The following is a 13986-nucleotide window of genomic DNA, read 5'->3' on the forward strand; positions in this document are numbered from 1 at the left end:
AACGCTATGCAAAAATACTATAGCGGTGAGTTTTAAATATGGAATTAAGGAAAATGTTGACTATTTAATAATATTCATGTTGTCACAGGTGATGGAAAACGATGTGCGAACCTTATTGCATTTATGCTCATATTTACACGGCGTTAGAAAAAATATTTGGTACTTTGTGCCAAAATGACAAATATAAGGAGTATTTGAATTTGCTGGTCTGTACTCTACAGTAAATTGTACTTTGTTTAAAAACAATTTAATGCTTAACTTAATGAAATATATTTATAGACCGCTGGAAGAGATACTCGTTCTATTGACATCAAAGGGAAGATACTTTTCAAACTAAAGGTTCTCGAGAAATTTAGTTTGGCTTTAATCGCTCCTTGTTCTCAAGATTTCGCTCCAGCAGATTGTTCATGTTATCGAGCTGAATTAGTTACGCATGTAGAAACTACATTCGCACTTACATCAGCTGAAACAAGAATACCAAGTATGGATAACAAAAGAGCCCAACTGGTAGCAGACATAATGGAAAACGACGAAATGAGAGAAATACTCACAAAGAGCGGACCTCTCAAAGATGATATTCAATTAGACGTCGATTTTTGTACCGATAGCTACACGATCGATGGGGAAAAATTTAAAACGTTTAAAAATTTACAAATTAATTATGATGATTTGATGACTTGTTACGAAGCTTTGAAACACGAAAAAAATTGCTTACAAGTAAAATGTCATAAGTACGAAGGTTTAGAGAAAGAACTTGAAAATTTACGTTGCCAATTACGAGAATATAATTTTTATGGAATGAAAAAGAACACCATCGAAAACGGTCCACAGATCTTGACACTTTGAAAGAAAAATACTTAGTTCTATCTGATGAAGCTTCTAATTTGGAGACACAACTGAAGGCTGAAACAGAAATCAACAAATTAAAATCTAAAGCAATTGATGAGTTGAGGAACGATAACATTTTGTTGAAAAGAAATTAAATGATACTATTATATCATTCGAAAGAGAGAAAATGCTTTGCAATGTAAATTAAAAGAAACTGAATGCAAAGTGATGTGTCAAGAGCAACAGATAAAAAGCTTGTCTATACAAATAGACCAACTTCTTGAACAAGATCATGATAAGGCATTTATTTTACATGGTTCTTTGTAACTTAAAATTCATATCTAATATATTACAACCCGTATTATTGCATTACAGGTTTCCTTATTCCATCCTGACTCTAAAGACATAGGACTTATCGATCAAAATGAAGCTTTCAAAGAACAGATAAAGAATCTGAAAGATGCACTTTTTTGTAATGAGGAGGAAAAACAGAATTTACAAGAAGAATTTCAAGACAAACTCAAGATTATTAATGATTTACGAATGGAGATTGAAGACTGGAAAAGTTAGATAAATATTATTTTATACTTCTCAATTTTACTTCCCAGTTTCTACTCAGTTGGTTAAGGATTACAATTTTATTCTACTTATATATAATTATCACAATCTATACATTATAATCCTTAATTGAGTAGTATAAATAAATTAAATCATTTATAAAAACTTTTCTACATAATATATTAGCTCACAAATAAAAGTTTACAATCATAATTTATTTCATGAAAATTATTGACTATAGGTACATACGAAAAAGTTCTTCAACGTAATAATTATCTTGAGAACTATACAGAAACATTCAAAGACGAAGCTCAAAGACTTATGGAGGAAAATAGAAATTTGACACAAGACATTGAAGAAAAAAATACGGCTATTGCAAATCTAATGAATGTTATTAATAATAAATCACAAAATATAAATAATTTATTGGAAGAAATTGAACATAGAGATTCGGATAATAACAATCTTCAAAAGGAATTACAAGACCTTCGTGCGAAATGTAAAAGCAGTACAGATATATTAGTAAGAGAAAAAATGGAGACTATGAGTTCTTCTGCAACTTGCAAGACAAGAAAGTCAAGAGTTATTGAAAAAAATAAAAGATTATGACGACGTTATACACAAAAACGATGACATATCTAAAGCTCTTGAGGCACAAGTCGAAGATTATAATAAATTGAAGGAGATGCTATTGAATACTATAGAAGAAAATAAGAACCTTCAAATAAATTTAGCCAGTCGTGAAAATAATAATTCTATTTTATTAAAAGAAATTCAGAGGCTTCGTGAAGTGAATGAGAATTCTTTAAATAATATTAACATTTTAGAAGAAGAAAAAATCAATATAAAACATCATACGACTTGACAAAAAAACAGAGCGACGTTTTAACAGAAAAAGTGGTAGATTTTGACAATGTAAAACACGAATTAGAATGTTTAAAAAACAAATATGAAAAGATTGTCCAGAAAAAACAAATGCTTCAAAATGAATTAGTAGGCAAAAGTTATCAGCTTGGTAATGCAATTCACTCAATGGAATTAACTAAAAAGAAAGAGAGGAACTAATGGAAAGGATTCACGATACTGAAAAACTAAAAGAAGACTTATTAAAAGCAAATGTAAACAACCAAAATTTAGTTCAAGAAATGCAAATTTTACGTAACGATATATCTAAAAAAGACAAAGAGATAGAAATGCTCCAAGAAAACCTTAACTATTTAAAAACAAAACGATAATCTGATTAAAGTATCAGAAAATGAAGTTGTTTTAGAAAAGCAACTAACAGAGTTGAAAAAGCATATAGTGATTTACAATCCGACAAAAATATATTACAAAATGATTTTCAAAGCAAAACCGAAGAACTAAATAATTTATATAATGCACTTGAAAATAAAATTGAAGAAAACAGAAGACTAGATAATAAAATAAAGATTTTAGAACTTCATCAGTTGTCAACTGCGAATAATATGAAAACTTTAGAAACTGAAAAACGTGCCGTTCAAAACAACTTAGAAGCAATTAAAAAAGAAAGCTCAGAATTAATCGATAAAATAAAACAATACGAAAATTTACATACAGAACTTGAACAACTGAAAAAAAAGAGTTACAAAAGAGTTAAATAACAATTCAAATAATCTTAAGAAGTTATCGCAGGAAAATATTGAATTACAAAGTCAAAGTCAAACTTTACTTAGGCATAGTGAAAACCTAGAAAAGGCCCTAATAAACGCCAGAACACAGGTAAAACAATATATATATATATATTATTTTTATATTAGTTTCCGGTCCAGTTAAATAAAATTTATATATGATTTTAGGATGTTATAAAGCCGGAAAACATACAAAAGGGATATAATGATATGTTAGCGGAAATTGACGATATGAAAAAAGAAAAAAGCCGAAGTGTGAATAAAATTCGTGAACTGTTAGATAGACTAGATAAATCGGTAAACTCTATCATAATATAGTATAGGTATTACTAGACTTTGTTCGTGAACACGCACGTATTAAGATATGTTACCAGGATTACCTACAACACTCAGTGATAATATAGCATTAGAAAAAACATTTTGAATCAGTAGTATCAGAAATTTCCTTGTTTATTCAATACTTCTACGTAACATCCACACGCACACGCACTTTCGACAATAAGTCTTATTAGTCTAGTACAGTACAGTACTAGTACACAAAAGAGTACTTGTACTATACTAGACTACTTTATTGTGTGAAAGAACCGTAATTAACACCAATAAATGCTTTGTAGGAGGATATTATAGCAAGCCTTAGTGAAGATTTACTGGCTCGTGAAGACAGAATTGCAATGTTGGAAAATCATATTAATGAACTAGAAGAAGAAGTAAAGAAATTACACGATTGTTTAGATGAAGTAGTAAACACTGGCGAACAAATTAAACAGCACAGCTATGAAAAGATTGACCAGTCTCTAAAAAGAATGGAAGCGCACCGTACGATATTATTATACCTTTTTATTACACTTTTGAACATTTCTCGAAACTCCTTCTCCTGTCGAAGCAACATGATATATCCAAAGGTATACGTAAAGTACAAGGATTAATCGTATAAAGCAAGCTGTATGTATGATTATGTCTTTACTTTACTAACACAAATTGTTGCCCGCCCTGAGAAAGTAATACATCGCTAAGGATCACGTAATGTAAAAATGCATTTATATACTACTCATGAATTAAGGTAAATAATTAAAAATAATGGTTTTCTTTATAGACTCAAAAGCAACACATAATATGAAAATGGAGCTGATCAAACTTCAAAATAAAAATATGAAATTAGAAGAACAACTATCGGCGACACAGTTAAAGACTGAAGAAACATTAATTGGCCAAAATAAATACATATCTCAAATTAATTATTTACAAAATGAGAGAGAAATCATCGTCGATGACATTAGACAATTAGAACTTAACAATGTCGGTGATAGCGCCTTATCACCAACTAATTGTAATTTAAGTGATATTCGAAATTCACTAAATCGTATTAGTAAATACATAGATGCAAAGTGTTCAAAAAGTACTTCATTAGAACAGACATTACTTAAAATGCAAACATCATCGCAATTACTACTTAGTAAAGCTGATGAAGCGAAAAAATAGTCGAAATAGAAAACAAAAATAATAAACGAGAAAGAAGATGCTATAAGAGATAGAGTTAATATGGAAAATCAACTTGAAAATCTTAAAAACACTCGAGCAAAAATTTCTCGTGATCAGAATGTAATAACTGACTTACAAGCAGAAATATTAAATAAAGACCTGATTATCAAAAAAATAAACGAAACAACACAAACCTACATATCTAAACTTGAAACTGAAATGCAATCTCTACAAGAGCTTTATAAAAATTCTACAGAAAAAATAACCGAGTTGCAAGAAAAGTTAATTAATATGTCTAAAGATAAAAATAACGATGTGGAAGTAATGAAAAAATGTAAAATTGCATTAGAAAAGAAATCTCAGGAAATTTCAGATTTACAAAACGAGCTACAAATTTTGAAAAACAAATCACTAACAAATATAGGAGTTCAAACAGTATATAATCAATCCCGAAAAAATATAGCATCGCAAACTGAAGCCTCGTTAGCTTACACAGAGTATGAAAGATCAGGAATTAAAGATAAAATTATGGATGACGTAGATAAAGAAAGAAGTAAACATTCACTGATTGTTTTAGAAAAAACAAAGCTTCCTAAACAAATACCCCCACCTGTTAATGAGGTTCAAGTTTTGACTGCAAACATCGAACCCACGTTTGATTACGTGAAAAGTAGCTATTTAAACTATAAAATGAAAAGACTTACTCAAGGTCGTTTAGAACAATGTTCTATTTCAAGTCTATGGGATAAATCGGAGAATGAATTTACTCCCCCGAGTGACCTAAGCACACAAATATTTAGCCGTTCTGCTGAGAAAATACCCAATAATCTCATAAGTAACTATGACTCTCCAACGACCCACACTAATTTGATAGATATTTACAATAGACAATCAATGCAAACTAACTCTTCAAAACTTATGGGAAACGAAATATACAGCGATGCCCACAAAACGGTTAAACCAAGTATATTAAGCGAATTTTCCATAAATAGGAAAGATGGTGAGGCTAAAAATAAAATAACTAAACGACAAAAGACTAGTGGTATTGTTGCAGAATCTACTTCAAACAAATCTACCGATAAAGATTTGTTTGTAATTTATCGAGATAGTGAAAGCAGTATAACCCCAAGAAAGTCAGGTAGAAGAGGTTCTACAGATAAGAAAGGTCGTTCTGAACTATTAGTGGAGGCAGTTACTGTTCATCCTGCTGAAGGAAAAATGTATGAAGCACAAAACAAAAATTATATGCAAAGTGATTCTTTAATGTACGATGATAATGAATATGAAGATGATAGTGTTAAGTACAAATTAAATATAAATTTACCAAGGGTACAAAATGATAGTCCTTCGGTTATCGCATCTTCAGAAGATGATAAAAAATCATTGGATTCATACAATTTGGGCATTTACCCTTCACCCAGAATAGTATCAAGTTCTACTATGAATTTTAAAAACGAGTCTGAAAATATTTTAGATACTCCATCTTTGCCTACAATACCTAACGATAAGGGTCTGAATTCAGAGTCTGAAGTTTTCCAGCCCGAATTATCTGATAATGGAACATTAGGACTACCCACGAAGAAACAAGCGAAGATACTTTACAATAATATTACTAAACTTCAAGACAAACGTCAAAATAGCATTAATTTAGGTATTCAAAAGATAGGTAACGAATCTAACTCACGACGATTAAAAAAAGAGAGCGTATCGCACTATAGACTCTCTCGCGTTGGAGCTGATGTATTGCTCATTAAAACTGATAATGATTATAAAACTTCGGAAAATGAAAACAACGTTGTTAAAGAGCTACGGCGTGAAAATTTCGGACTAAACTATATTTTAAATTCTGTACAACGGGAAATAAATCCTATAAACCATATGAGCACTAGCAATATCACCAAAGCCGTGCGCAAAATTCGAAGTGAAGAAGGATGTAACCCAATACAGTCCCAACAAGACAATCTTTCGATTCTATCAAAGTTTGGTGATTCTATTAACATGCATACAGAAAAGAAAGCAGATTTCAGTATTTGTTGTAGTAATGACAGTGTTTCATCAAAAACTTTAGTAGACCAAGGTGTAATGGTTGATTTTAATCAAGAATACGAAAAGAAAATACAGTACTTAAGTAATGCATTGAAAAACGCCGAGAAAGATTTTAAGACAAAAATTAGCGCAATAAAAATGCAATATGATAGTAATATAAAAAACATTATGAATGAACACAATGAAGGTGTTAAAAGTATACAAAACCTCCACGAAGAAACTTTACACGACGTATTAAAAGATCATGAAAATGAAGTAGAAAATCTAAGAAGTATGAGTATAGAAGCTATGCGCAAAGTAGAGAAATTAGAGAAAGAAAATCGCTTACTGAAATCGAAAATTCGGGATTGTAGCCCAGTTTGTTTAGACGAGGTATACAGACATTATTTTCCAAATAGAACTCAGTTTATTTAATGCCATAAAATATTTGACATTAGAAAAAAATATTTTTTAGGAGCCAGTCAAGATGTCAATCGGCGAAGTAAAACGTCGCCGCAGGTCTCGCGACGTTAAATTATTGACGAAAACAAACGTTCAAGCAATCAACGTGAAGCCTAGAACCAAGTCGCACGGTCCATGCACCTGTTCCCCAGATTTGAACCTGACTGACACTATTCGCCACATATTCGAACAAGTCGATGTGGAACAAAGAAAAGTGGCTGAGCATACGTATATGAAGTACATTGCTAATAAGATTTTGAACGAAAATGTTGAGGTAAGTGAAACAAAACTAATAAAAATGGGATTACGAAAGATAATTGATATCTTTACGGGGAAAAGTAGTATTATTAATGTATTCGTAGCCAGTGTAACTACTGGACTTAATGAGACTTAACATCTCATATCTCAGGATGGCGAGCGCAGTGGAATACCAAACAATACTTTGTAATTCAGGGTATTAGATGGTGTTTGTACTGTTTATGGGCGGTCATATCGCTTACCATCAGGCGAACGGCAAGCTCGTCTCGTCATTGAAAAGAATAAAAAAAAATTAATGTTTCGCGAAAAAGTAAATGCCGCGAATTTTTGTGGTAAATACACAGACGAAATTGGGATCCAATAATGTGGGATCAGACACAAATTTATTCTCGTGCGAATCAACCAATTGTGTTTTATAAAGACTCCTACAATTTTTTACTCTCGAGTGGGGTATCGAACATAGAACTGCTAGAAAACTGGTTAAATTTTTATTAAACCCTAGCCCCTAGTAGATATGTATCAACGTCAATTGACGATTTTAGGGGACATCCATTAATTACGTGAGGCTCGAAAGGGGTTCGGAAAGAAAATCACGAAATATCGCAAAGAGGGGGGGGGGGGGTTATGAGATATCACGTGTATTTATTTTTCGTTGATGGCGCGATTTCATGTAAAAATTTGAATATACTTTGTACAAAAAAAAAATACACGTGATTTTGGGACGAGGGGGAGGTCTAGAACCTCACCACATATCACCAGGGGAGCAGGGGGTTAAAAAATCACTAAAAAACATCACGTAGGTAATGGACGACCCCTTTGATATTGCATCTGTTATACAAGATAGGGATATAGTATTTAAGACCAATAAATATTTCACTTCAGGCACTCGACGCTCAAGAGCTATCGTTTCTACATCTTAAAGTGTGCCGTATATGGAAATTAAAATTAACCAAAGAAGAAGCTCTGCAAAAGCGAATAGATTCTTTAGAGAACGAACTATTAACTAAACGTCACGCTCAACAGCTGTGTAAGCTTCTTCATGACTGTATACTTTTAAATGTAATTTTATTAACTGACTTCAAAAAAGGAGTTTCTAAATTTGTCTGTATTTATTTTTATACTACAGATCTAATCCGAATATTGAGTAAGTTAATTCCAAAACCTGTTTCTAAGTTTCAAACTTTTTAATATTTATTAACTAGCCCTTGCTTGGGACTTTGCTCGCATCAATAACCTTCCCTGAATAGAAATCCCATTGTCATGCTTTTCCGGTTTAAAAAGTATTTAACATTGTATTACTATAATATATTACTTACTCAGTTTTTGAAGCCAACGTCACCCAAATCCGTTAAGTTTGCCGTTATTATTTCTAGAATAAAAATCCAAAAAACCCTATATCTCCAAACAATCCTGCGCATTTATACTTTATATTATTAAATTGGACACTAACATAAAAATTATAAAGATGTTCGAATGCATGGATATTTAAGTATGCATAAAAATTCCTGAACGTATTTCAATGGAATTTGAAATTTACTGGATGAAACATGTCCTGAATACTGGCTGGCTTATACAACAAAAAGCACTCTCAATTCAATTGTGACGTTAAATTCCTCAGCAAAGCTAGATCGTGATGTGGCAGAGGAGCGAAAGCACCTTCAAGAACTGCGTGATGCTGTGTGCCGCAACGCGGAACCTAACCCGCACGCCGGTGCTCCTGCGCCGAATGAACGGAGTCCATCGCCACCATTCCCTTCCACGGCCGCCGAAAGAGATCTAATGTACATAGCACTAGATTTGCAATTTGGAATAGCAATTTCATAATGCGCGATCTAAGCTTAGTTTATTATTAAAGCCAATCTTTAATTATGGTAAACCTAATTTAATTCAGCTAAGTAATGCACAAAATAAAGGGCGTACAGCCAAACCTATGATTAAATATATCAATTATAATATACTGCCGTGCTAAGCGCATAAGGGATATGTCAAGGAGACGTTATTTCGAGATAATCGAAGTTTTGTAAATATAGTTTTATAGTTTTTTAAGTAAAACAGAGATAGAGAATACTCCTTGAAGGTTTTTTTAACAAGGTACCGTTGTTTAGGTAAGTTCATTGAATGGATATTTCTTTAAGCTATCCGACGCCATAAAAATCAAGATTTTGTTTTTTTTTGAGATACCACTTTTGAGCTTAGCATGGGAGTATAGTACTTATTGAATTCTTGATAGACGAGTCTACTGAACTGCTGTAAAACAAGTAAATGTTTCCTTTTTGCAGTTGTAATTGCCTATCCGGAGCTTGCGCCCTTGAAATGGGTGAGAGAAGATCGGCCGGAGATTTACTTCCGGCTTCGCAAAGCAATCGTTTTAAACGGTCAAAGACAGAAAGCAACAGGGTATGTTAAAATTTACATTTATTATAGCTTCTTCCATTGTGAAATCTCGAAACAGATGAAAAGGCACTGAACCCAGCCTATTGCAACCTTTCCTTGAAATATTTATGAGTAGGACTTTCTTAACGGTGGCGTAGTTGTACTGCATGCGCGGTACAACAGCGCTCTCAGGTCCTGGGTTTGAATCCTGGGTCTGGCAGAGTTATATTTGGGTTTTTCTGCTCAGTATCAGCGCGGAGTCTGGAATTTGTGCCCGATATGGCGATAGGCTCGCCACCTATCACATCATGGGACGAAACACACTTGGCGAAAAGTGGGTGCCCTGATTGCGCCTCTGCATACCCCTCAGGGGATAAATGCTTGATGTTGTGTGTAGAACTTTCTTGGATTTTGAGTGAATTTAGTTTGCAGTATACAACAGGTTTATTTTAATATTTCAGGCGGTGTTGGCGAAACTAGATATTGAGGAACATCGAGAAAGGAAATTGTACACCGAAGAGCCCCCGACGCGCCTGCGCAAATCGCACGACCGACACGTGCCACGGACTCCAAAGAAATAATTACTAACATCTGCACCGGAATTCCACATTCCACATATCCGAAAATATTGGAACTGCAGAATGTCGAATTCCGAATATATAAAGGCCCGATAATATCAGTACTATTTCTCTCCTCCCAACAATTGACAAAAGTTGGGCAATTTGAACGGGAACAAAGAAAGATTTGGCAATGAAATAATACAAATACTTCTACGATAATTAAAATATGTTGTCTCGTTAAAGTGCAAATAAATCTGAAGCGAAAAGGTGTCAGTGTGTTGTTGTTTTGTAGTGGAAATTTGTGAACAGTTTTTTTACATATTATTTATGTTTTTATAATTTATTATACATATATATTTCAGATGTGGGTGCCATGAAATAAATTTTATGTAACACAAATAATTATTTATTGTATTTTCCTTATGATCACGGAAACACGTCGCCTCTCTTCCTCGGATTTTGTTATATAAATACTAGTGTGAAGCATTTGCATTGTATACGGGATTGGAGAAGTTGATCTCCGGCTCTTGATATAAGGGATTTAACGACACATCAAATCCTCGAGAACGTGATTCTTCTTCAAACTTGGCATACTCTCTTTTATCGTGCAAGTCCACGAGGATCTTCCACGCAATCAACGTCAACAAGCCAATGAGTACTACAGCCACTATGCAACTGATGAGGGCAACTGAAAATATTAAGCATTAATAGCATTTATTTATACAAATTATTACATAACTAATGTTAATGATACTAAATAGGGCGAGCTGTATTATGGTTTGCACCCTGTAAGTCATTGGTATTGAGTTTTCAACAAAACTGTTAAGGATTGTTATACTTTTTACTAGAGCTAGGTCTCCGATACGCGAGAGTCCGCCTGGGTAGGTACCATTGTCACTGTCTATTTCTGCCGCCAAGCAGCAGTATGTAGTCACTGTTGTGTTCTTAACTAACATGTAATGTCTCAGGATGGCGATCGCAGTGGAATACCAAACAATACTTTTCAATTCAAGGTGTTGGATGGTGTTTCTACTATTAATAGGCGGTCGTATCAGCTCAGGCTCACCACCAGGCGAACAGCAAGCTGGTCTCGTCATTCAGAGCAATTAAATAATGAAATAAGTGCTATCTTGTACGCTATCTGGCAAATACCATCGAATGTTCAACTTCCCTTCAATATTATGTGCTTGTCTAACAAATAACGTGCATTATACTTACTCCACTTATTTCCTCTTGGGGGTGCCTCTGGTTCCGTTTGAATGATTATATGTAACCCGTGTGTCGTTGCGTTATGATAATATCTGAATATTATAAAACTGCCGTCCTCTATTACTTTTTTGCACCAAGTAGCGCCACTCCATTTAGGCGAATTAATTTCTGTTTTGTTGACCATTTTTATAACAACATTGTTTTCTGTGTTGTTGTAAATCTTATCACAAGCTTCTAGACCTTGTTTGTAGTTACATTCTACATTGGGTTCGAGGGCTTTACAATATTTTGATTGGCAGTCATTGCATGTGTCACAAAATACTCCTGTGTACGTTTCGTTTTTTCCTTTAACCTTCGCACATTGGCATTTTCCGCATACACATTCACCATTACCAGAACAAACCTGAAACAATTAGTTTACAAAACCATCTATAAATTCTTTAAGAAAGAAACAAATAAAAACTTTAGCCTGTTTGAGTTTTAATAAATACCAAAAATTTCGCTTCTCCGTTTTAATAACAGTTATAATATTTTAAAAATACGAGTTAATTTTATTATATAGTAATATAGATTCCATGTTTATTGAAACTAAATTGGGTAACTGTTAATTTTTGGAAAGATAGACAGACCAAAAATTATAAACGGAGTGAATAAATAAGGAAATGAAAGATGCAGTGAATAAGAAGATAAAAACTCGCAGAGATTTATGGGAATAGCAAAAATTATAGTCAACCCCAAATTATTTCTGTGTTTTTTACCTCCTCAGAGTATTGAGCGTAGCAGTCTGTGTTACTAGTTGGACAACCGCAATCATTTCCTGACCAACCGCTATCGCACTGGCATGAGCCTAAGGTACAAATCCCATGGTTTGAGCAAAGATTATCGCATGCCTTATCGTCAAATTCGCAATATTTTCCTGAACGATCAGGGTTACAGGTACATTTACCGCACCTGAAATATAATGCAGGGAATAAATAAAAATATATATTCAATACTTACACGAAGCAACGCTTTTTACAATCTACAACAATTAGTGGTCTAGTAGACGATTACTCTGCAAATTTAATGAAAACTTAGGATGTCAATTAGAATAGAATAAGATTGATGCTACCAAGACTTTTACTTTTACAAGTAACTTTCGTAAAATCTTGATTTAGGAATGGTAATTAAGCTGATGCTAGATAATTTTTTTATCCAGTAACACCTAGGCGCGCCTAATCGTATAGAACCGAGTCAAAATAACATATGACAGTCTCTCGTTTACTTACATACATACGCCTTTCCCACTACACAGTACTATGTCATTTAGATCCTTACGGCATTTGGCGTCATCTTTCTCCTTATTAGCCACCCCCGAAGATGTAACGCTGCACTGACATTCGTCGCCATAACTGAAAATCAATGACGTATTCATATTAAAACGTGTCAGAATATTCTAGTATTAACGAGATTCAATAGAATTTTTTGTGTTACCTTGAATCGAGACACTTGCAGATACCACACTGTATATATCCTGCATTATTACATCTTGAACTTATATCACTTTTGACTTCACATTCACATTTACAGATGACTTCCAATTTAATTATTAATTTGTCATTTAAAGACACAGGGTTAATAACAAGCTCGTGTGTTTTATTTTCTTTAGGACATTCTTTAACCTCTAGAATGGCCGGAATTGTAACCACTGGATTTTCATAGGTGCTGGCACAATTAATTGGTGTCCCGTCACAACTTTGATTAAGTTTCAGTCTGACGAATGATGGTATGTCATAATCCAATTTGATACTTCGAACGCTGCGCTAAAAAATATATTTTTTATTTAGTATTTATATGAAAGTAAATAATATCAGTAATATTAATCATCTTAAAACTTACTTGGTACGCTTTTATAATGATCTCTACAATATTTGACTTCTGTTTCTTCAGTTCGGCGTACTCAGCTCCGACTATTTGTTCCGCTAACAATGTATAAACATCACGGACCTCAGCCAAAGCAGCGAATATGATACCGAATTTTCCTTGCTTTGCTACTTTATTTATTTTACTCACAGATGGATAATCTTGGGCCATTTCTGCTTCATATTTTTGTTCCTTTAAGTGGCATAACATGTCGTTGGGTTTGATAATGCCTATCATTTTGCCGTCACCAGCGCTGTGATATGGGGAATCGGTGCACAGAACAATTATACGCCTTGAGCCAGGCCTCCACCCTATTTCTTTCTCACAAGTCATGACTTGCATTAGGGCATCCAGCCCAGCTTCCATATCGTCATAATTCGAACCAAAAGACATATTTTGAACACTTTGTGTAAACTGTTTAATATTTTTTGTTAACGGCAATACATTTATAAATGCGACGCTTTCTTGTTTGCTAAAAAATATCATAATTATAGCTCCAGTCAGAGTACTTAATTAAAAATTGTATGTGAAATACACCATTGGAAAATAATAACTATTAATATAGATACTTCACTAGGCCTGTGCATTTTGACAGTTATGCCGAGTTACATTATACAAAAATCCAACATTGCTCAAAAACAGCCATATATGTTTAAATGCTTTAAGTTCATTGGTTCTCATTT

At 33.4% G+C, this 13986-nt stretch overlaps 4 protein-coding genes and 1 long non-coding RNA gene across 5 annotated transcripts; 4 read left to right on the forward strand and 1 right to left on the reverse strand.

Annotated features, from left to right (window-relative positions):
- Nucleotides 1–108: 108 nt before the first annotated feature.
- Nucleotides 109–550, forward strand: LOC119192941. Its single transcript, XR_005113785.1, has 2 exons — nt 109–206; nt 280–550. It is a non-coding gene; the product is annotated as an uncharacterized LOC119192941 (long non-coding RNA).
- Nucleotides 551–1018: 468 nt separating this feature from the next.
- On the forward strand, nt 1019–1995 carry LOC119192938 (tropomyosin-2-like). Its single transcript, XM_037446669.1, has 3 exons — nt 1019–1128; nt 1204–1393; nt 1628–1995. Exons 1-3 carry the CDS (start codon nt 1057–1059, stop codon nt 1993–1995), a joined length of 630 nt encoding a protein of 209 aa, XP_037302566.1. The 5' UTR covers nt 1019–1056.
- Nucleotides 1996–2999: 1004 nt separating this feature from the next.
- LOC119192940 lies at nt 3000–4517 on the forward strand. Its single transcript, XM_037446672.1, has 4 exons — nt 3000–3126; nt 3204–3332; nt 3650–3851; nt 4129–4517. Exons 2-4 carry the CDS (start codon nt 3246–3248, stop codon nt 4512–4514), a joined length of 675 nt encoding a protein of 224 aa, XP_037302569.1. The 5' UTR covers nt 3000–3126; nt 3204–3245; the 3' UTR covers nt 4515–4517.
- A 42-nt stretch (nt 4518–4559) lies between these two features.
- On the forward strand, nt 4560–10516 carry LOC119192939. Its single transcript, XM_037446670.1, has 6 exons — nt 4560–6932; nt 7015–7275; nt 8142–8286; nt 8878–9040; nt 9539–9656; nt 10094–10516. Exons 1-6 carry the CDS (start codon nt 4575–4577, stop codon nt 10211–10213), a joined length of 3165 nt encoding a protein of 1054 aa, XP_037302567.1. The 5' UTR covers nt 4560–4574; the 3' UTR covers nt 10214–10516.
- Nucleotides 10517–10575: 59 nt separating this feature from the next.
- LOC119188573 (integrin beta-PS-like) lies at nt 10576–13775 on the reverse strand (the record flags this gene model as incomplete). Its single annotated transcript, XM_037446671.1, is given in 6 exon segments — nt 10576–10880; nt 11411–11804; nt 12160–12352; nt 12670–12792; nt 12875–13203; nt 13280–13775. Coding segments are annotated over 6 exon segments (1750 nt in total), but the record flags the coding sequence as incomplete, so codon positions are not given.
- Between the last annotated feature and the right edge of the window lie 211 nt (nt 13776–13986).

Source organism: Manduca sexta, unplaced genomic scaffold (assembly GCF_014839805.1).
Source record: "Manduca sexta isolate Smith_Timp_Sample1 unplaced genomic scaffold, JHU_Msex_v1.0 HiC_scaffold_3403, whole genome shotgun sequence".
Classification (NCBI taxonomy): domain Eukaryota; kingdom Metazoa; phylum Arthropoda; class Insecta; order Lepidoptera; family Sphingidae; genus Manduca; species Manduca sexta.